The sequence below is a fragment of the Myodes glareolus genome, chromosome 2 (genome assembly GCF_982192425.1).
Source record: "Myodes glareolus chromosome 2, mMyoGla1.1, whole genome shotgun sequence".
Taxonomy (NCBI): domain Eukaryota; kingdom Metazoa; phylum Chordata; class Mammalia; order Rodentia; family Cricetidae; genus Myodes; species Myodes glareolus.
Genome location: NC_142027.1, coordinates 137,235,397 through 137,256,008, shown reverse-complemented (window position 1 = coordinate 137,256,008; position 20,612 = coordinate 137,235,397). Strand labels below are relative to the sequence as shown.

Here is a 20,612-nt window from a genome sequence, read left to right as displayed (position 1 = left end):
AAATGAGGCTTTCATTGAAGGGAGAAAAGAGAAAGAAAAAAAGCCTGTCTCTGTCCTTTTTTTTCCATTAAGAAAAAAAAATCTTGGGAGAGTTGGACTCCAGTGGACAGTTCAGGTTCAGCCGTGTGACTGAGACACTACCTCCAACCCTGGCCACTTGCCTGCAGCTTCAAACTCCACTGGGAGACTTGGGGAGCAAGCTCTCCATGGACAAGCAGATTTCTCCTTTAGACAGCATATGCTCAACTTCACAGTCCATGGTGCTGAAAATACCTCCACCTCAGATGCACCTCACACAGCTAACCCAGTAAACAGCAAGTAGGTCATGGAACACCAGGTGCACTCCGTGTCAGTAGCGTGCACAGCCCCTCTCTAGCCCAGGGGAAGTTTGGTCCCAAGGGGATGCGTACACTTTTCTACCTTGTACAGAGGCCTGCCAGAACAGCTTTATTAGGAATAGCCTCCAAGGAGAGCTTACCCTGAGACACTAGAGACAGCAGGCGTAGGGCACTGGGCGAGCACCACTCCTACCGTGGAGGATGTCTGAGTGCAGCCAGACCGCGCAGGCAGGGGCACCGCAGCACCCGTCCCTCCCCGACAAGTGAGGCTTGTGGTCACTGGCCCAGAAAGGCAGCCCTGACTGTACTTTTACAGTTTCTCTGCTGCTGTCACAAGAGAATTTGGAACCTGCTGGGAAGCCTTCTGAAAAAGAAAAGGACAGGTATTTTGTTTCTGGATAGGGTTTATCTCAGCAGGCTGGTAATTCTGCAGTTCTGCCTCAACCTCTTGAGTCCTGAGGTTATAAGCATGTCACCACACTGGGCAAAAGACCAATTTGAAACTTTGTAACAAAACAGTTTTGATCAGAAACCCACTAGCACCCATTTAAAGTATATGCAAAAGTGAGAAAGTTTAAATCCAGGGACGCAGACCCTAAATTGGAAGATATCTGAAGGGTTGTTCAATTTGAACATCACACTGCAGACCTGAGGTGAGGCCAATTTTGTCAACCCAGCAACTGACAGTAAAGATTTTAAGCATCCTCCACCCCCACCCCCGCAAAAAAAGATTTATTTTTCCGTACAAAAGACAAGCAGTGTGGATAGTTAGGATTAAAGTTGCTTGGTAGGTCCCACTCCAGACAGCCAGATAGCACTGCCCAAATGCCAGGGGAGAGACTTCTGTGACCTCCTCTATCCAGTAGTCCAGGGCAGTACTTCACCAGTAAGCAAGTCGTCTGTCCTCTGTCACTGTTGGGCATTGGAGTGGCTAGGCCTCTGAGACTATCAGGTCTCTGGTGACTTGAAAAGCAGCGATGAGGGAGCTCAGCTGTATCTTCTCATTGGTGCCAACAGAAAGTCTGTACCTGTAGACACCAACCCAAGTTGAAAATAAAGTACACCTAGGCCCTGCCTGTGAGTGGGAGAACGTGAGAGCTGCCGTAGCTTGCCAGGGGGCACCAGAGCTGAAAACACCCTGCAGAGGGCTGCTGTCCTGCCGAGGACAGACTGGAAAGCTAGCTCTGGGAGGCTCTGGATTCTACCCACTCCACCCTCCGCAGATGACGGGGCATGTGCGAGGTTACAGACTGATACAACCTTGGCTGTGGCATTGCAGAAGGGAGGTGGAGGTTTGTGGTTTAGGTAGCAGAGCAAGGCACTGGCTGTTCATCTTGTCACTTTTAAATGCCTAGCCACCGAAAGCAAAATCACTCCCAATGCAGTGATAGAAAATGACCCAGTCTGTCTATATGTGCCAGGGACAGCCTGCTGGAGCTGGGGATACTGACATTTGACTGAGGCCCAGTGTGCTGTCCACTTAAATGACAGCTACCAGTGTCACTAGGGACTAATGACAGTGTTTACTGAACTGGGAAAAGTGGGAAATTGAGCTTGTTTGCTTTTCCTCCAGTGTGCTCCTGCATGCTACAACGCCTTAATAAGAGGGTAGCTGGGCACCCCCAAACAGTCTGCATACCTGATCTGTGCAGAGCCAAAGGCTAGAGCTTTGAGGACTGAAGTGACCCTCTGCTTAGTCCTGGGACTGGGCTGTGCTTGCCCTGAGTGCTACTCTGTGTTCTGCAGGCAGCCCATCCTTCAGCACATTCCACTTGGCACTACCCAAGCTAGGTCACCCCTGTCTGAGGAGCATACAAACTAAAGCCACACAAGCTGAAACTAGAAAGCTTACAGCAGGAGACGAGACAGGCAAGGGATTGAAACTAGGAAAACACTCACTCAATGTCTGCCATCTTGGTCAGTAATTGTATCCGAACTGAAGATGGAAAGTCAACTGTGGGAAAAGAAGAACGAGTAAGATGTGTCACTTCCTAATACAAAACAAAACCACAGCCACCACACATGGGACTTCTGACAGGGCCGAGCCTCAGGCCCGTGGCAGCCACCACACATGGGACTTCTGACAGGGCCGAGCCTCAGGCCCGTGGCAGCCACCAGACCACGAAACTGAGGATGGTACAGGCCCCGTGGGTGGTTATCAGCGCTTTTGTGACTTTTGTTTGTAGTGTGGCTACGAAAATATCCAGGCTGGAATGTAGTTCAGTGGAAGAGTGCTTGGCTAGCATGCATAAGATTAATTCCATCACCTGTATCACCAAAGCATAGAACACTGAATCAGACGCATAGTCTGCATCCCAGTTAGGTGATGTGGAACACGGACAAGTCAACACTGTCCATAGTGGGCGACAGCCACACATTAACTAGAAAAGCTCATTCTGAGTTCTAAAGCCAAACCTGGGCAACAGGTTCCACATAAGCACACAGTACCGGATGCTTGAGGGAGCCTCTCCCTTTGGAGGAGACTTCTCAAGGCCATATGGAGGTCCCTGGAGAGCTGCTTACAGAAGCTGGCACCTGGCTCGCCCTACCCCCACCCTGCTCCCAGGCGTGGCCCAAGCTGAGATGACCCCAACACAGAAGACAGGAAGCAGATCCTAAAGGCTGCTGTTTACACAATCTCCTCTTCAAGGGAGCTGATCCTAGAAATGCGACTCATGGGCCGGAGAGCAGCTTAGGATGCCACAGCCCTGGGCTCTGTGGATACAGCCAACAGATAAGCCACATGCATGTGCAGGGCCCTGGATTCAGTCCATACCCTAGAGTGGGGTGAAGAGTAAAACATCCTACTACTGCTCAAGACGTTCCCTCGAGGAAATACAGCTCGCTGCTCAGGGTTATTTCTGCTCACCCCAGTAGCCCAGAGATTAAGAAGGGTTTGGACGAAGCTGTAACAGCAGTTCAGAACTGCTGACGCTTAAGGGCCAGACTGTCCTGTCTGTGTGTGAAGTCCTTACACCCACCCCACTCCACACCAGGGGCCACCAGTTACCTCTGTGCACAAACAGGTGAACCTCAGTCAGGATGTCATGCAGAGCCAAGCCCTTCAGAGTCTTCAGCTCCATGATGTCTGGGAGGAGCAGTTAGGGATGGACAGCTATTCCAGAACATGCTGCAGGGAGACTTCAGCCCCGGCCCTCACTGAGTGACTTCAAAGTGAGGCTTTTCACCCCAGCACAGACAGACGCCTCTCCACTTGGAGCTACACGCAGGCCTAATTCTAACTTGTCCCACTTCATCTTCAATAAGGCTTCTCTAAGAAGCACAGCTTTGTCTCCCAGAGTGCAGAGCAAATGGCTGCCTAGAAGACCACACCCATTATCTGCAGCTTTCCATCTCAGCGCAGACGGAGAACCTCCTCTCAGCCTCTCTCAGGCCAGTGCCATCAGGAGGAGAAGGCATGTCAGATGCTGGCAGCAGTCACCAGAAAGGATACTTCTGTAGGCAGTGGTGAAGTCTTGATTCAGCATCCAGTCCAGAATGTTGGCAATGTCTGTCTTAAGGGGATGCCCGGTGCAGGTGTAGACGGTCTCTTCTGTCACCTTCCCAAAGGCCATATTGGTACTCTGCAGACAGGAGGACCCAGGGGCTGTGACACGGCACAGCCAAGGACAGCATGGACCCTGTACTGTCTGCAGAGAAGCCGCTCTCCGCTGCATTGTGCCAGTGCTGCTGCTTGCCGGAGTCAGTAGTCAGCATTCTCCCCCAGTGTCTCTCACAGCAGCTCCAAGTCTCCCTTAGGAGAACAACCAGGCAGACAACGGCACCCGACAAGGTGTGTCTTACTAGGTCTAGGCTTCTCAATGAATGTATGGATTGTCTGTCTGTCTGTCTGTCTTGTAAAGCTATTCAAAGCAATGGTTTAATATGCCTGGAGTAGGATCATACCTGCAGAATGTTTAAAGCCCTTCGCATATCCCCACTGGACAGAGTGACAAGAGCCTTCATTCCATCTTCACTTATATCAACACTAAAGGGAAACAGGAAAAGGAGTTATAAAGTCGTCCCCCTCCCAAAGAGCACAAACATCCTCAACCATGGGGAACAAAATGGCCTCAAATGATTAGAGCTTTTTTTTAAAAAAAAAAAAAACAAAAACAAAAAAAAACAAAAAACAGCAGAATGGCGGTGACAGCTCTTTCCTGACCTATGGCATCTAGAAGCCACCACAATGCTTAGGGACGTGTCATGTGAGTAGCCATGCCCCACCCAGAGTCTTAACTGTGAACTAAGGTCCTAAGGAAGCTGCTGCTATGAGCGACTTTCTCTGGAAAGAAGAGGCCACAGCTCTGCATCTGATTGCCCAGAATGAGTGTCTCAGAACCCCCCCTTCAGCCAGTAGGCAGTATCTCCAAAAAGGGACCCAGCAATAGTCAGTTCCCATGACAGAGGGAACAGCTTTCAGGAAAGCAGGTGAGGGGTCAAGAAAAATCAAAAGGGCTCATGAGGTAGAATATCCAGGGCCCACAGAAAATGACAGCAGCCAGTGGTCCCCAAGGCTTCCCCTTGGACTGAGCGCTCTGCCCAACTTGCCTCCATGCCACTCAATGCCCAAGACCCTCCCGCTTCCTTCTTATAAAGCAACTCACTTCTCCTCTTCTATGACATGCTCCAGGCGAGGAACCATGAGTTCTGGCGTCAGAGGGCCAAATCTGAACCTTGTGCACCTTGACTGCAAGGCAGGGATGATCTTGGACAGGTAGTTACAGATGAGGCAAAACCTGGTGTTCTCTGTGAACTTCTCGATCACTGGGAGACAACCAAACACCTCACATCAGCGTCCACTCTGACCGTTCAGAAGGTTTAACGACAGTAAGAGTGGGGACGCTAGCTGCCCGCAAGGGCAGAGGGTGATAAAGGGTGTTGAGCAACCTGTCCAGCTCAGCCACCTTCCTGTGTAGATCTCTGTAGTCCAGGCTGGCCTCAAACTCCAGGCAGTCCACCCGTTTCAGCCTTTGGAGTGCTGGGATTACTGGCATGAGTCACCACCCCCAGCTGCCACTATACTTTCAAAGCTAACAAACATATTAGAATGCACAAAATGCTTTTTATGATCTGCCACAATCCTAGCACTCGAGCCCAGTCTGTCCATGAGTCCCATCCCTTCGTGTAAGATGCTGTCTGATAGGCTGCCAAGGTCACCTTCTCGAGGCAGGGGGATGGCTCTGTGCATTCTTCACTGCAGTCATGCCTGGAATCTAGGAGCATCCAGGGAGCAACAGCCAGTGCTGAGAGATGCACAGGACACCAGTGTCCCCACAGAGATCTGCCCACACTGACAGTCACTTGGCAGAACAAGATGCTGAAGGAAGGAAGCCAGCACTCTAAGACCAGAAGCCATTCTGTTTGTGTCCCTCCTCTCTGCCATGGGCACTGCCGTCCTTCCCACCCAGGTGTCATCTCCACAGGCCCCCGAAGCTGCTCTTCTCCCAGCAGATTCCCTGGGAGTGTTAGTGGGAGCGGCTCACAGAAGGGCCTTTAACAGGACTGGCACCAGCCCCATTTCACAGAAAAATACGGCTCAGTCTACACTGTAGCCACTCCGACAGTCAGAGTCTTGCCTTCTGTTTGTTTTTTTCCCCAATGGTGGAGGGTCTGCCGGTAGATTAGGAAATGAAGCCTTATCCCCACTAAGTCTAGAACAGAAACCATCAGTAGAGGAGGACGAGATGACAGAGACTAGCCATACTCAGGGTGCTGAAGGAGACCTGGCTACAGGACAGTCCTGTCTGAATCACTAAGAGGTGCCTCCTGATGGGAAAATAATCTCACACCCAGAATTCCTGGCTTTCAGTATGCTTCTGGCCAACATGTCAGGTGGGGCAACAAGTCTTACCTCGTCTCAAGGCATTCTGGGCATCTTGAGTCATGGCATCAGCTTCATCCAGGATCACAAGCTTAAATCCTTTCCTGGGAGAACAAACACATGCTAAGGTTTCCTTAGCTCCCTCCCACACCCAGGCAGAGCCTACATCTTCACACTTGGGTACCTCAAGACCATCTTGTCTGAGAACAGACCTTGAGGGAGGCTGACACCCGCGTTCACACCTGCCTTCATGCCTTCACTCATAGCCAGAAGGGAGGGGTAATTTCTTCTAGAATCATCCTTCATTGCTCGCAGTGTTCTTTTGCCAGCTGCTTGTTTGTGGGGCTGGAACCCAGGGCTGTGAGTAGGCCAAACAGCTACACACACATCCAAGCCCATTTATTACACGTGTGTGTGTGTGTGCACCGAGTGCCACAGCACAAACGAGGAGGTCACAGGATCTCTCCTTTTACCGTGTGGGTTCCAGGGATCGAACTTGTCATCAGGCTTGGTGGCAAATATTTTAACCCACTGAGCCATCCTACCAGTTCCTTCCTCTTCTTATTTTGACCAATATGCCAGTCATCCTTCCTGACCTCAGTTATCTGTTTAAATTCAGACCAGTTCATCCAGTCTTGCCCAGTTAATGACCCACATGGAGCTGATGTTCCCAAGGGTTGCTTCTGATGTAGGCTCAGGCAGTAACCTGCCCTAGCACCCCCACATCTCCTGGACCGTCCTTGACTTGTCTGTTCACTTCTAACAAAGCTATTCCTTCTTCCCTTTAGACACTGGTCAAAGGGAAGACCAAACAGTGAGGCTATGTCCTGACTTCATGCACTGAGATCGCTAGGGAAAGAAATATATAGAATTCTTACTTGAAGATTGTCCTTGTGCTGGCAAAGCTGAGGATTGGCCCCCGAACGATATCGATTCCTCGGTCATCGGAAGCATTCAGCTACACTCGAAAGAGAGGCTGCAGTGAAAATCACACCCTATGCCAGCTATAAAGTCCTGTCTTCTCAGCACCCCAGTAGTGCCAGCTAGTTCTCCAGATCCAATAACAGCTAAGATACTCCAGTAGTGCCAGCTAATCCTTAAGGTCCAATGACAGCTAAGATACTCCAGTAGTGCCAGCTAATCCTCTAGATCCAATGACAGCTAAGATACAATCATTCGGAATGAATCCCCTGTACTCAACCTCACAGCACCACACCCACATAAACTTATGAAATAACACAGGGCCTGGTGATCCTGAGCCAGTAACTCTACCATGAGAAAACGATGATAACTTTAGTTCTTACCCCCTGGGGGCCATCAGGTGCTAAATGAATGAGCTAAAGCAAGAACACTGACCAGCCAGGGCCAAGCCTCGTGTCTACTGTGTAAATCAAACACTTTTGTTTGAGTGAGGGTCTTTTGTCTTCAAGTTGGTCTTGAGCTCACATAGCCTAAGATGACCATGAACATCATGATCCTCCTGCCTCCACTTGCCGAGTGCTGGGATTATAGGTGTGCATCTGGATTCCATGCTCAGGACCAAACCCAGGACTTCAGGTATGGTGGCAGGTACTCCAACAGCGGAGCTACATTCCTAGCCCTTCAAACACTTTTCTTTCAAATACAACGTTTAGATTTTTATAATCTAAGGGTATTCTCAGTCAAGGTCCCACCAGCCTCAGATGGCATATCTCCGTGCAGTAATCTAAGAAGATCCAGATGAAGAAAAGGACATTTCAAAGGTGTTTGTGAGTCTAAAGCAATGGTTCTCAACCTGTGGGTCGTGACCCCTTTAAGAGGGGCATCTATCTAATGGACCCGTTCACAGGTGTCAGTTAAGGCCACTGGGAAACACAACGAGCAAAATTAAAGTTATGAAGTAGCAATGAAAATAATTTTATGGCTGGGGTTCCCTCACAACACGAAGAACTGTATTAACGCCACAGCATTAGGAAGGTTGAAAACCACTGCTATACAGAGGCTGTCGTTACCACCCCTAAATCTGAAGGGGCTCAACAAGAGCTATGGGCAGGTTGAGCAGGCTGTGGGGAGGGCAGGACCTCTGAGTTGGACCCTGCAGGAAGTGGAGGCTGCCCAGTGTTTACTCCCTAGGGGGTCCACCCCCCCAAACCTGCTCAGATCTTGCTGGCCAAACCCAACCAGGACCCGGAAGGCCAGGGAAGAGCAGAGAAGTAGGGGAACTAAAGGAAGAGCCCGGAGGTCTGAACTCCCTCTAGCGCGAGACTGTCCCATTCACCTCCAAGACCATGGAGCCAAACTCCTTATCTTTGTACAGCTGCTTGGCACAAGCCAGGATAGTGGACGTCTTTCCTGTCCCTGGAGGGCCATAGAGAAGCAGGTGTGGCAAGCGGTCTTCACTGATGAACTTCTGAACTGAGGCAGGAGGAAGGAGACACCGTCAGTCCCCGGGAGGCAGACGTGGGGAGGTTAAGTCCGGAAGTCACATCATGGTTTGACTATGTCTTCTGTGGACTTACACTAGCTACCTTGGGATGTTCTAGAAAAGTGAGAGGCACGGCCTAGTTGGAGGAAGCAGGTCACTGGAGACATGCCTTTGAGGGTCATACCTGACCCCTTCCTAGCTCTCTACTTCCTGTCCACCATGTGCTCCCCAGGCCATGAAGTTCTGCTCACCAGGCCTACAGTCAATGGATCCAGAGAGTGTGGGCCAAAACCTCTGATCCCATGAGGGAAAATCAATCTTCCCTCCTCTAAATTGTCTCCTTAGGGGGTGGGGAATTGGAAAGATGGTCCAGCAGTTCAGTGAGGGCTTGCTGTCCTTCCAGAGGACAGGGTTTGGCTCCTAGCACCTACACTGTGGCTCACAGCTGCCTTCCAGAGGACCCAATTACCTCTTCTGGCCTCTGGAGGCACCAGGCATACATGGTGCACAGACATAAATGTGTAAACAAAACACCTAACCAATAAAAATAAATATACCTTTCACATTTTGTCCTTGTAGGTATTTTGGTGCACATATGGAAAAGGAACCAACACGCCCCCCCTCTATCTATAAAGTCCAGTTCATTCTTTACACGATCACCCAGTAAAGACAGCATCATCACCAAATGTAGCCAAGCCCTCCCACAAGGACACCAGCAACAGATGGGGATACTCACTGGTACTCAGAACCTCCTGATGAGAAATGAGATCGCCTAGGGTCTGCGGCCGGTACTTTTCAACCCTGAAACAGGATTCAGCACGAGTCACAGCATATACAGCCACGTTCTGTCACATGCAAACAAGCCCCTTCACATCACAACACAGCCACTAGCTGTCACAACCAGTGGTGGGTCCTGTCCCCCAGGGGACATCTGTCAGACCATTAGCTGTAAGACGTGGGCAGTGGGCAGAGGGTGTTAGTGGCATCTGGTGAGCCGGAGTCAGGAGGCTGCTGAATATCCTCCAGTGGGCAGGACAGCTCCCTGTTGCCCCACCCCCACAGGAGGCCTCCAAGTCAACAGTACTGAACCTCAACAATTTGGACAGGCACGTGAATTTGTGAAGGAAGTCACACTCAGATTTCCACAAGCAAGTTAGGATTTGGCCGAGCCATGCTACAGCACGGGACAACCTTGAGTTCGAGAAGTCAGACTCAAAATGCCACAGTCTGTGACTCCAGTCCTGTGACTTTAACGTGTGGCCCAAGATAATTCTTCCTCTTCAGGCATAGAACAGAAAAGTAAAAAGAATGGTCAGGCTTGCTTAAAACATCTTTAGGTGCTGTAGGACTGTTCAGAAGGCAAGCCCTGGAGCCCGAGATGGCTCAGCAAGTAACAGCACTTAACGCTAAGTCTGAGGACCTGCGTTCGATCCCGAGAATTCTCGTTGGTGGAAGGAACCGGGTTCTACAAGTTGTCCTCTGCCCTCCACGCAGGTGCGCTGCTACGCTCCCCTCCCCCGCAAATAAATAAATGGTAATATGAAAGGAAAAAAGAAAGCAAGCGCTGAATTCGGACACTTGAGTTCAAATCCAAGCCTACTCACTCCCCCAGTCTCTGAGCTTTTCTAAAAAAAGCCAGGATCGATCTCTTAGGGTCATCAAAGCGCAATGGCGATGTTCGAGGCACCCGAGGATGGTTAAACTGCGCTCAGGTCTCGGTAGCGGGGCTGTTTGGTGTGAACGCGGGCGAGCGGACGGCTGCAGGCAAGTCTGCGGCGCCAGGGCCGGGTGTCTGCAGCGCCGATACGGGCCGCAGGCCGGGAGAGGGAAAAGGATCGCAAAGCTTCTAGAAAGAAGGGCGGGAAGCAGGATGCGGGGCCGTTCCTACCAGGGCAAGTTCCGGGCCCGGGCCTCGGTGGGCCGCTGCTGCGGAGGCGCCCCCGCCATGAGTGACAGATGCTACAGGACCGGGCCACCGACCCGCCGCACTCGGAGTCCGCGCGCAAACCAACCCTCGCGAGGCTTCGCCTCCCGCTTCCGGCTTCCTCCCTCCGGCCCGCCTCCTCCCTGTTGCTAAGGCGCTAGTTGCTAGGTAACCCGAGGCGCGGATCCGCTGCCCCGCTGCAGCTGGAGCGGGCTGTCTCAGCCACGCAGGAGGTCCAGGGAGACCGCGCACTGCAGTCTGTGCCACCGAGGGCCTCACCAGAGTCAGACCCTGCCAGCTCAAGGGCAAGCCGCAAAGGAACAGCAGGTTCCACAGCCAGAAACAATTCCGCCCCCTGGGTTCCATAACAAACAACACATAAACACACACGTGCGCGCGCGCGTACCCACACATACACGCATACGGCCATATACACACGAAAACAGTTACATATGCAAACATACATCTGTTCATACGAATACACAACAGCCACATACATTTACACTCATACATACATGTAAATACATACACTTGCACTCATATACACATACACGTACAGACATATGCACAGGAATACAGTTATATAAACACATACATCATACATAGATTTCTACTTTCATATACATGTACGCTTACACACATAAACACACACACTCACACATACAGAAGCACATACACACTCAAACATATATAACACACAATACACACAGTTTACATATACACACATACATACAAGCATGCATATAACACATTCACATACATTTACACTCACACATACATAAACACACACATAAAGACATCTGTTTATATATATGTATATATATATATATTCACACACACACATACATTTTTCCCTACATCAAGAGGATTCCAGATCAATTTTATTTTCATCTTTAAAATTTATTTTGAGCCAGACATGGTGGCACACGCCTTCAGTCTCAGCACTTGGGAGGCAGAGGCAGGCAGATCTCTGAGTTCAAGGTCTACAGAGTGAGTTCCAGGACAGCCAGAGCTACATGGTGAGACCCTGTCTTGAAAAAGAAAATTAATCTGTGCTCATCTGCAACTTGGCTGCAGGTCCCTTTCTCCACTGGACCATCTCAACAGCTCAAATTTCACTTTTTTTGCTGCTCTGAATTTTCTATAAAAAGAGTGCATAGCATCCACAATAAAGCCTTTATTATTATTTATTTGCTTGCTTTCATTTTAAGACAGGGTCTCTAGAGCCTCAACTGACCTAGAGTTTACTCCCTGCTTCCAGTCTCCCAACTCCTGGGAAGACACTGCCACAATGAACAAGATGAAGACACCAGGAGCATCCAAGGCTGGGATGGGGAGCAATGTTGGGAGGGAGATATCAGCGACTGTCACCAGCAGGGGGTGGGGAAGAGAAAGGACAGACCACAAACACAGGGGCAGCTGTTGCTGCAGCGGAACCCCTGCCTGGAACCCAGGGGAAGGGGTGAGGGGATGGGGGGTGGCTCAGTTGTCAGGGTGTATGTACTGTGGCTTGCACAGAGCCCTGGACTTGGTTCATAGCACCACGGAAACCAGTGTGCCTGTTATGCCAAGTCTGTGAGGTGCAGACGGGAGCATTGGAATTGCAAGGTCATTCTTCGCTGTGTAGCTGCCCTGGGAGCCAAGCACCACCATCTTGGGGACTGCAGCTGCGCCCACTTGCAAAAGAATTCCACCGACCGAGGACTTCACCTGCGTACACAGCGGCTCCCTGCAGCTTATTGTACAGCGCTGCCTTATTGCAAGAAGATGGGGGGGGGTCAGGGGAGGTGGGAATGGACTAGAGTATATAAGCTAAAGAAGACCAAGAGATGGGGCTACGGGGAAATCCTCATCCCTGCTGGGTAAAACCTTTCTGGTACCGTCTCTGGAGGAAGGAGCACCCGCACCCTTGTAAGTAATTCTCACCTTTGCTCTGTAAGGAAGTCCCCTCAGTTTGTCACTGGAACCTGGGAAGTTTAGTTAGACATTGCTTACGTCTTCCCCGGGAGGAATTTTTATCAACACCGGGTTACACGAGACCCTGTTCCAAAAGCAAAACAAAACACATCACAGAAGAAGGGGGCTCTACAGAGGACAGCACCCCAACCCTTTGCTTCCTCCGTAGGCCAACTTGAACACTGGTTCTTCAGGTCACTAGTTACTCGACTCAGGGAAGTGTAGAATGATACCTTCTCTCTAGCAAGCACAACGCCCAGAGTCTCAGCGTACTACAGTAGTATCTGCTCAGAGATGGCTGTGAGAGTTAGACCCAGTGACACAGCAAGGCACCAAGGACAGTGCCGCGTTCTCTCCCTTCTACCATTCTCTGCCATCTTATTCTTGTTTCATATTTTTTCATCTCAAACAAAACTTCAAAAGTTGTTAGGATGGTTTGAATAAGAGATGGTCCCCATAGGCTCATCTTTTTTAAATATTTTGTCCCCAGTTGGTGGAACTATTTGGAAAGGATTAGAAGGTGTGGTTCTCTTCATTGCTTTTCCTTTTCTGTGAAGAGACACCATTACCAAGGCAACTTACAGAATCGGTTTTTTCTTTCTTTCTTTTTTGGTTTTTTTTTTTTTCAAGACAGGGTTTCTCTGTCCTGGAACTCACTCTGTAGACCAGGTTAGCCTCGGACTCACACAGTCCCATAGACTCACAGAGGCCCCTGCCTCTGTCTCCCGAGTGCTGGGATTAAAGGTGTGCGCCACCACGCCTGGCATAAGAAAGCATTTAACTGCGGGCTTGTTTACAGTTTCAGAAGGTGACCCCACGACTATCATGGTGGAGGGCATTGCAGCAGGCAGACGACGATAGAAATTTATTTGGGAAGGAGGGGTCCGGGAGAAAGTCCAGGGAGGGATAAATGGCCCTTAACCAAACAGGCAGAGAGGCTTATATAGGGCTTCTTAGGGGCGGAGTTTTCCCAAGGAGAAGAGGGATTGGTTAGTTTTTCCCTGCTCAGGGATTGGTCAGTTTAGCTGGTCATGGGCAGAGATGGCTGTGACTTCATAGCCAAACTCTGTCTCTTTCACTGGTCCTCTTTAGCCTTTGACTCTAATCTTAGGACCAGGGCGTATTTCTTTTACTGCCTCTGATTCTGGGGACAAAGTGTGTTTCTTTGACACTAGTTTCAGAGTCAGGGCACAGGTCTTTAGTCCTGGGTTCAGGGATAAAAATGTTTCTCTCCCTGGCCCAGGTCTCAGATCCAGGGTGTGTTTCTTTCTCTGACGCTGGGTTCAGAGTCGGGGTGCTCAGTGATTGATCGGTTTCCTGCTCCAGTTGTCCCTTTGCCCTACATACAGTGTCATATGTCTGTAGCCATTTGGAACCAAAACATTGTGATTACCTCTGGCCCAGTTGTCCCGCACACCATAAGAAATAAAAGCTTTAGAATCATGTCTATGTTTATCTGATTCTAGGAACGCACCCGGCTTTGATTTTTCTTAAGAAAAATGAGGAAGCTGGGCAGTGGTGGCACTCACCTTTGATCCCAGCACTCGGAAAGCAGAGTTAAGTGGATCTCCGTGAGTTCGAGGCCACCCTGTTGTACAGAGTGAATCCCAGGACTATACACAATTTTGAAAAATCCAAAACTAAGATATACCAAGAACATTCTAGCTAGGGTAAATCATCTTTGTCCTAATCTGTAACCACGACTCCCTTTCTGCCTCGCTACTCTGTCCAGAAACAAGCTGGGATTAAAGGTGTGTGCCACCACGCTCATCTTGGGGCAGGGACTCCTACCCTAGGGTTGCGTGCCTGGCATGCAGAATTTGTTTGAATGATATTGTATTCGGCACTGAGGACATATCTGTGTGTGTCTGGAGGTGGATCGTGTCTCCAGGAAAGGAGATGCTTTATTGCTGACCACCACATACAGATCAGGTGCCTGTAACACTGGCTCAGAGGAAGCCCGCGACAACAGCTGAATGGACTAATGAATGGGTGGCTGATGTCAGCTGATCTCCCCTGGGCTTTACTGTGCTCTCTCCAGTGCTCAGAGTGTTTCGTGTTTACTGTATTCGTGGCCCCCATTTGACTGTGGTTCAACTTACAAGTACTCATCTTTACGATGGGTTTGGAGGAGTATGTTCATTTTGTGTGACAGTGGGATGTAACTCTCCTCCCAAGCCAAGGAGCGCCTGCACAGAGCACCAGGGCTCAATTGTTGCAAGAAACCCAAGTGAAGTGACCATTTTGGCCTCTTGTCGCTCCTGCAAAGTAGTTACTCACTTGTTGTTAGGGGCAGAATGAGATCTTACCAAGAGTCTATTTCTCAAAGTCTAGCTCTCAGCTGTGACACCAGTGAACTCTGGGTTGGCAGCAGTCACGGCAGCAATGTCCCCTGGGACATTGTTAGAAATAAATGATAATTACTTTCCCCTATCCCAAACTCATCAATTCTGAAACTCAGGGTGGGGGTGGGGTGCCCCACCTGTGGTGTAATAAACTCTCCACGGTATTGTAATTCACTTAAGTGTGAGACCCATTTTCTTTACTGTGGGACAATGATTTGTACCCTGTAAAGAATTGTCACCTTATTGGTTTAATAAAATACTGATTGACCAGTAGTCAGACAGGAAGTATAGGCAGAGCGAGCAGAATAGAAGAATTCTGGGAAGAGGAAAGGCTCAGTCTGCAGTCATCACCCAGATGCAGAGGAAGCAAGATGAGAATGCCTCACTGATAAAAGTTACCAAGCCACATGGCTAACACAGATAAGAATTATGGTTTAATTTAAGATGTAAGACTAAGTTAATAAGAAACCTGAGCTAATAGGTCAACCAGTTCACAATTACTGTAGACCTCTGTGTGTTTCTTTGGGACTGAATGGCTGGGGGATGAGCAGGACAGAAACCTCTGTCAACAAACTGTCAGCCCTTCATGATATTCCCCTTCAGACACAAAGGATAGAGAGTCAAGTGGTTATTTTACAGTTGTGTCTATCGTAATTACTGTCTCGTTGCTAAAACAAAATACCATACAAAAGCGTCTGATGGGAGAAAATTGTCTATTTTGGCTCCTGGTTTAAGGGTGTGATGTTCCACAGTGGTGGAAAAGGCAGTGGGCAAGCGGGGCTGTAGTAAAAGGAGTGGTGGGCTGCTCTGGATGTTGGCTCCACCTCTCTCCAATTTCAAAATGGTGGACATACCATTCCTGCTAGCTCTGAGGCCACCAGGTAGGAGCTGTCCTCAGCAGTCCAACCCAGAGAATGAGCGTGCCACACATAAATCTTTTTTATCTGAGTTACAGCCAAATCTTCCATGCAGAGCACTGCACAGCCTGGAAACTTCTCTCTGTATGGCGGCAGAAATCCACCATGCTCTCCGGCCTGCCCAAGCCTGATTCCGCCGTCTGCCCAGGCAAGAAGAGCTGAGCCACGGGCATGGTCTCAGCTACTTTCCTCAATCCCGAGTGGACACACAAACACCCAAGCCCACAAATGCACCATAGCCAGAGTTTGCACTGGCGGCGCAGCCCAGGAAGCTTAAAAAAAAAAAAAGCGCGGCTTTTTTTTTCCTACTACGGCTGCTGAGTCAGGGAAATTTCTCTGCGACACCAGCCAGCAAACAGCAAAAAGCTGTGTTAAACTCTCTATTTGTGTCTAGAATCCTTTTTAAGCCCTCTTAGGTTTTACGTGGAGCTAGTTACCACATTGGAATGCCACTCTGTTGTAAGAAGGACGGGCTGTGTCCTGTCCGGCTAGCTTAAACCCCAAAATAATTACACAGAAACTGTATTAATTAAATTGCTGCCTGGCCCATTAGTTCTAGCCTCTTACTGGCTAACTCTCACATCTTGATTTAACCCATTTCTAATAATCTGTATCTTACCACGAGGCCGTGGCTTACCGGGAAAGATTGAGCATATCTGACCTGGCAGGTTCATAGCAGGCAGCTCTCTGTCTCTGCCTCCTTTCTCCCAGCATTCTGTTCTGTCTACTCCACCTATCTAAGCTGCTGTCCTATCAAAGGCCAAGGCAGTCTCTTTATTCAACCAATGAAAGCAACACATAGACAGAAGACCCTCCTACACCTCAGGGCAGCTGGCCGTGTTGCAGTCAGGAGGCAGAGGGAGATGAATGCTGATGCACAACACACTTTCTCCTTTTTCCCCCTTGCTTTTTTGAGACAGGGTTTCTCTGGGTGACAATCTTGGCTCTCCTAGAACTTGCTTTGTAGACCAGGCTGGCCTTGAACTCACTGAGATCCACCTGCCTCTAGGATTAAAGGCGTGCACCACCACCCCCAGGCCTGCCTTCTCCTTTTTATAGTTCTGGACCCCAGACCAAGGACTGGCATTGCCCATCTTTATTAAACGTGGTTCCCTATGAAGGGCTGGCATCTTCTCGCACAGGAGACTAATATTGTTTTGTGATATGACAAAGAAGCCAGACTTCTGATTATCTCTGGCTTTTTCTGCCACTGTGGTGCCATCCCCATTTGTCCTCACCAGTAGTCCAATGAATGATACCAATTATAGACTTCTTATTATCATTATTATTAATTATTATTATTATTATTATTTTGAGATGAGGTTTTTTGTGTAACAGCTCTGGCTGTCATGAAACTTCCTCTGTAGACCAGACTGGCCTCACACTCACAGAGATCCACCTGCCTCTGCCTCCCGAGTGCTGGGATTAAAGGTATGTGCCGCCATGCCCAGTCTAATTATGGATTCTTAGCTTCAAAAACCGTGAGCTAACTAAACCTTTTTGCATCGTACATGACCCAGGTATTTCATTATACTCACAGAACATAGAATAATATAAATGTTTAAAGTGACAGGACATTCTTACTGTGCCTACTTCAGTCAGCTGGGCCCCTTTGGCCACCTGTTCCCATATTGTCTGTTTTTGGAAAACTGGTTCATCTTAAAGTTCCATTTGATGACATGTGTCCTGGTATGGTAATTCCATGTTGTTTGGTCAGGTGTATTGGGTCCAACTTCAAGAATTTAGTCCTAGGGGCTGGAGAGATGGCTCAGAGGTTAAGAAAACTGACTGTTCTTCCAGAGGTCCTGAGTTCAATTCCCAGCAACCACATGGTGGCTCACAACCATCTATAATGAGGTCTGGTGCCCTCTTCTGGCATGTAGGCAGACATGGAAACTAACACCATCTACAAAATAAATAAATATTTTTTTTAAAAAAAGAATTTAGTCCTAAACAGTGCCCTGCCCCATCAAGTCTGACTTAGCAGTACTCACTGGGACACTGTGTAAAAACTGAGATATCCTATTAATGTCCCGTGTGCACAGGAGGGGGCTGCATATTTCCACGTTTGCCATTGTCTGAAGATAGAGTTCCGTTGGTAAGCTACTTAGCATGTCTTTTGATCTCAATACTGGCATCTGAAAAATGGGTATAGATGGTTCAGGATTAAAACTACTTGGGAAGGGGCTGGAAGGATGTGAGCCCCTACTACTGATCCAGCAGAGGACTGGAGTTTAGTTCCCATATCCATCTCAGGTGGCTCACAACCACCTGTAACTTCAACTGGAGAGGGATCTGGCACCCTCTTCTGGTTTCTAAGAGCACTTACACTTACCTGTACGTACACACACACACACACACACACACACACACACGTAAAATTGTTTTTAAAGAGTACCTGAGAGGCTTTAAACCTCCCCCCAACAAAAGTGTTGTTGCCTCCCCACGCGCACCGCCACCTACCCTTCCTCTCTTCCTTTTAGGTGATGTAGCACAGCTGGCTTTAGACTCAAGGCAATGCCCCTGCTTCAGCCCTTCAGACACTGGAAGTAAAGGCACAAGCTATTGCACTCAGCTCAAGTTTCCAGTATAAGATTTGAGCAGGAAACCTGAGACTGCGTCTCACGTGTGTCGTCAGTAGGGAGGCTGGAGGACTCCACTGGGAGACAGAGCAGAGACAAACTGTGTTCAAAATAAAGGCTGAAGTACCTCCAGCAAACCAAGTCAGGGGCAGTTCACTACTTCTGGGAGTCCATGCCTCAATCCCATAATAGGGAGGGCATTTTCTGGCCAGTCACATTGTCATTTAGGAGGGCTGTGGATTAGGTGCAAGCAGCTACAGACAGAAATGGTTTTGTTTGTTTTAAGTTTATTTTGTTTTCTAAGTGTGTGTGTGTGTGTGTGTGTGTGTGTGTGTGTGTGTGTGTGTAAGGGTGGGTGTGAGTGTATGCATGCATGCATGCAGGCTTTCTCACCCATGCATGAACATGGGCCAGGGCCAGAGGTGACCAGTGGGACTGAGAGCCCAATTTTCCCCTTCTTTCCCTTGAAGTTGTTCAGGAAACTGTAGAGAAACTGGCCCAAATGTTGGAAGAGGGCCACTGGTCCATTAGTGCTTTCGGCAGCCTATTGAAAGCCTTTGTCGGCTGGTACAGTTTAGATCTGCAAGGGTCACAAGGCCTGTGTGTTTGCTTGGTACTATCAAGAGGTGACGGAACGTCTCCGAGGTGGTACCTGGTAGGAGGTCTTTAGGTCATAGGTAGGCGTGCCCTTGATGGGGATAACCGGAACCCAGGACCTTCCTATCTCTCCTCACTTCCCGTCTACCATGAAACAAATACTTTCTCCACCATGTGCTCCAGCCATGATGTTCTGCCTCACCACCGGCTTAAAAGCAGAGGTACCAGCCTACCACAGACGTCTGCCCATAAGACTGTGATCCAAGGAAACTTCTGTGTAAAATTCATGATCTCAGGTGTCACATTAAGGTAACATAAAGCTGATTCTCGCACAGACACACACACACACACACAGATGCATAGACACACACAGGCGTGCACACACACACAGACACACACCTCTCTGAATACTGACAGCTCTATTATTTATTTTTCTCTCGGCTTGTGACAGACTTGTGACAATTCAGAATTTTTATCATCACTCCAAAACCACACAATTAGTTTAAAGTCCTCTGAGAGCTGAGTGGAGACAGAACGTGAGTTCCAGCACCTGGGGGCTTGTTAGATGTGGGGCCCAGCATCTGTAAATAGGGTCTCTGGGCAAATCACCTGCCCATGTCAGTTGGTAAGACCCTGGCTACGGGCACGCCTCTCTAGGCCCCTGTCCAGCCCTTCCTGGCTGTTCAACATCTCTGTGGAGAAATGAAGAGTTCTCCCTCTCATCCTCCACTCCTACCTCTTCTATCTAAGGCCCTTTGGGGGTTTAACAGTTCAGCTGCTGTCCCCTGTTCTGAGGCTTTCCTGCTCCCTTGGGTTGGGCAATCCCGACACCCCAGAACTCTAAGACTTAATTGCCTGGGGGAGAGGAAAATTCCCTCTTATGATGAATCTGCCCAGAAAATGCAGTCCTTAATTCTCAATCTGCTATTTTGTCACACTAATAAAAGACCCCGCCAACTTGGGGAATTAAAAAAACGAAAACAGAAACAAAATCTCGTTTGCGGAGTCGTTCCTTATTCTCCCTACTTTGATTTTAGCCTCATCGCCTTGGGCTACAATCTCTGGGGTCATTATGATTAAGAAAGGGTGTTAAGAAGCCTGGCTTGTCTCAGGCTGCTTCGGATCTGTGAACATGAAAAGCCACTGGTGACAAAGGTTGGGTGTGGACCCGTCGTACTCACTGTGTGCACAGTGACCAGTGGTCACGGAGCCTTTCTCCTCACACTGGGGCCCAAGGGTATGAAGAAGAGAACAATAAATCTTAAGCCAGGCATAGCACACGGGAGGCTGAAGCAGGAGGATTGCTGTGAGTTTGAAGCTAGCCTGGGCTACTTAGTGAATTCTGGAGTTATAGAGTAAGACATTATCTCAAAACAAAACAAAGTGTCTGTGTGTATGTGTGTGTATTTGTGTGTGTGTGTCTGTATGTTTATGTGTATGTGTGTATATGTGTGTGTCTGTGTGTGTCTGTGTGCATATGTGTGTGTATGTGTGTGTGTCTGTGTGTGTCTGTATGTTTATGTGTCTGTGTGCATATATGTGTGTCTATGTGCATATGTGTGTGTCTGTGTGTGACTGTGTATGTGTGTATATGTGTGTGTCTGTGTACATGCATGTTACAGTGATTGGACATGTGAAGGTCAGAGGATAACTGTGTGGAATGGAGTCAGTTTTCTCCTTCCGCCATGAGTTCTGGGGTTCAACCTTAGGCCACCAGGCTTGTGT

General features: G+C 49.0%; 1 protein-coding gene across 1 annotated transcript; it reads right to left on the bottom strand.

Annotated features, from left to right (window-relative positions):
* Positions 1-1,054: 1,054 nt before the first annotated feature.
* Rfc5 (replication factor C subunit 5) lies at positions 1,055-10,592 on the bottom strand. Its single transcript, XM_048422790.3, has 11 exons — positions 10,455-10,592; positions 9,303-9,367; positions 8,420-8,556; positions 7,041-7,120; positions 6,193-6,266; positions 4,946-5,105; positions 4,245-4,326; positions 3,793-3,922; positions 3,349-3,426; positions 2,238-2,292; positions 1,055-1,366 (listed from the first exon to the last, which is right to left on the bottom strand). The coding sequence occupies exons 1-11, from the start codon at positions 10,511-10,513 to the stop codon at positions 1,270-1,272; spliced, it is 1,017 nt and encodes a 338-aa protein (XP_048278747.3). The 5' UTR covers positions 10,514-10,592; the 3' UTR covers positions 1,055-1,269.
* Positions 10,593-20,612: the final 10,020 nt, after the last annotated feature.

Excerpts from the sequence above, each read along its gene's own strand:
- Rfc5 (XM_048422790.3), bottom strand. The coding sequence starts at position 10,513 with ATGGCGGGGGCGCCTCCGCAGCAGCGGCCCACCGAGGCCCGGGCCCGG. Across the intron at positions 6,267-7,040 it reads AGCACAAGGACAATCTTCAA|GAAAGGATTTAAGCTTGTGA; the intron begins GTAAGAATTCTA and ends TTGTTCTCCCAG. Across the intron at positions 2,293-3,348 it reads TCACCTGTTTGTGCACAGAG|TTGACTTTCCATCTTCAGTT; the intron begins GTAACTGGTGGC and ends CTTTTCCCACAG.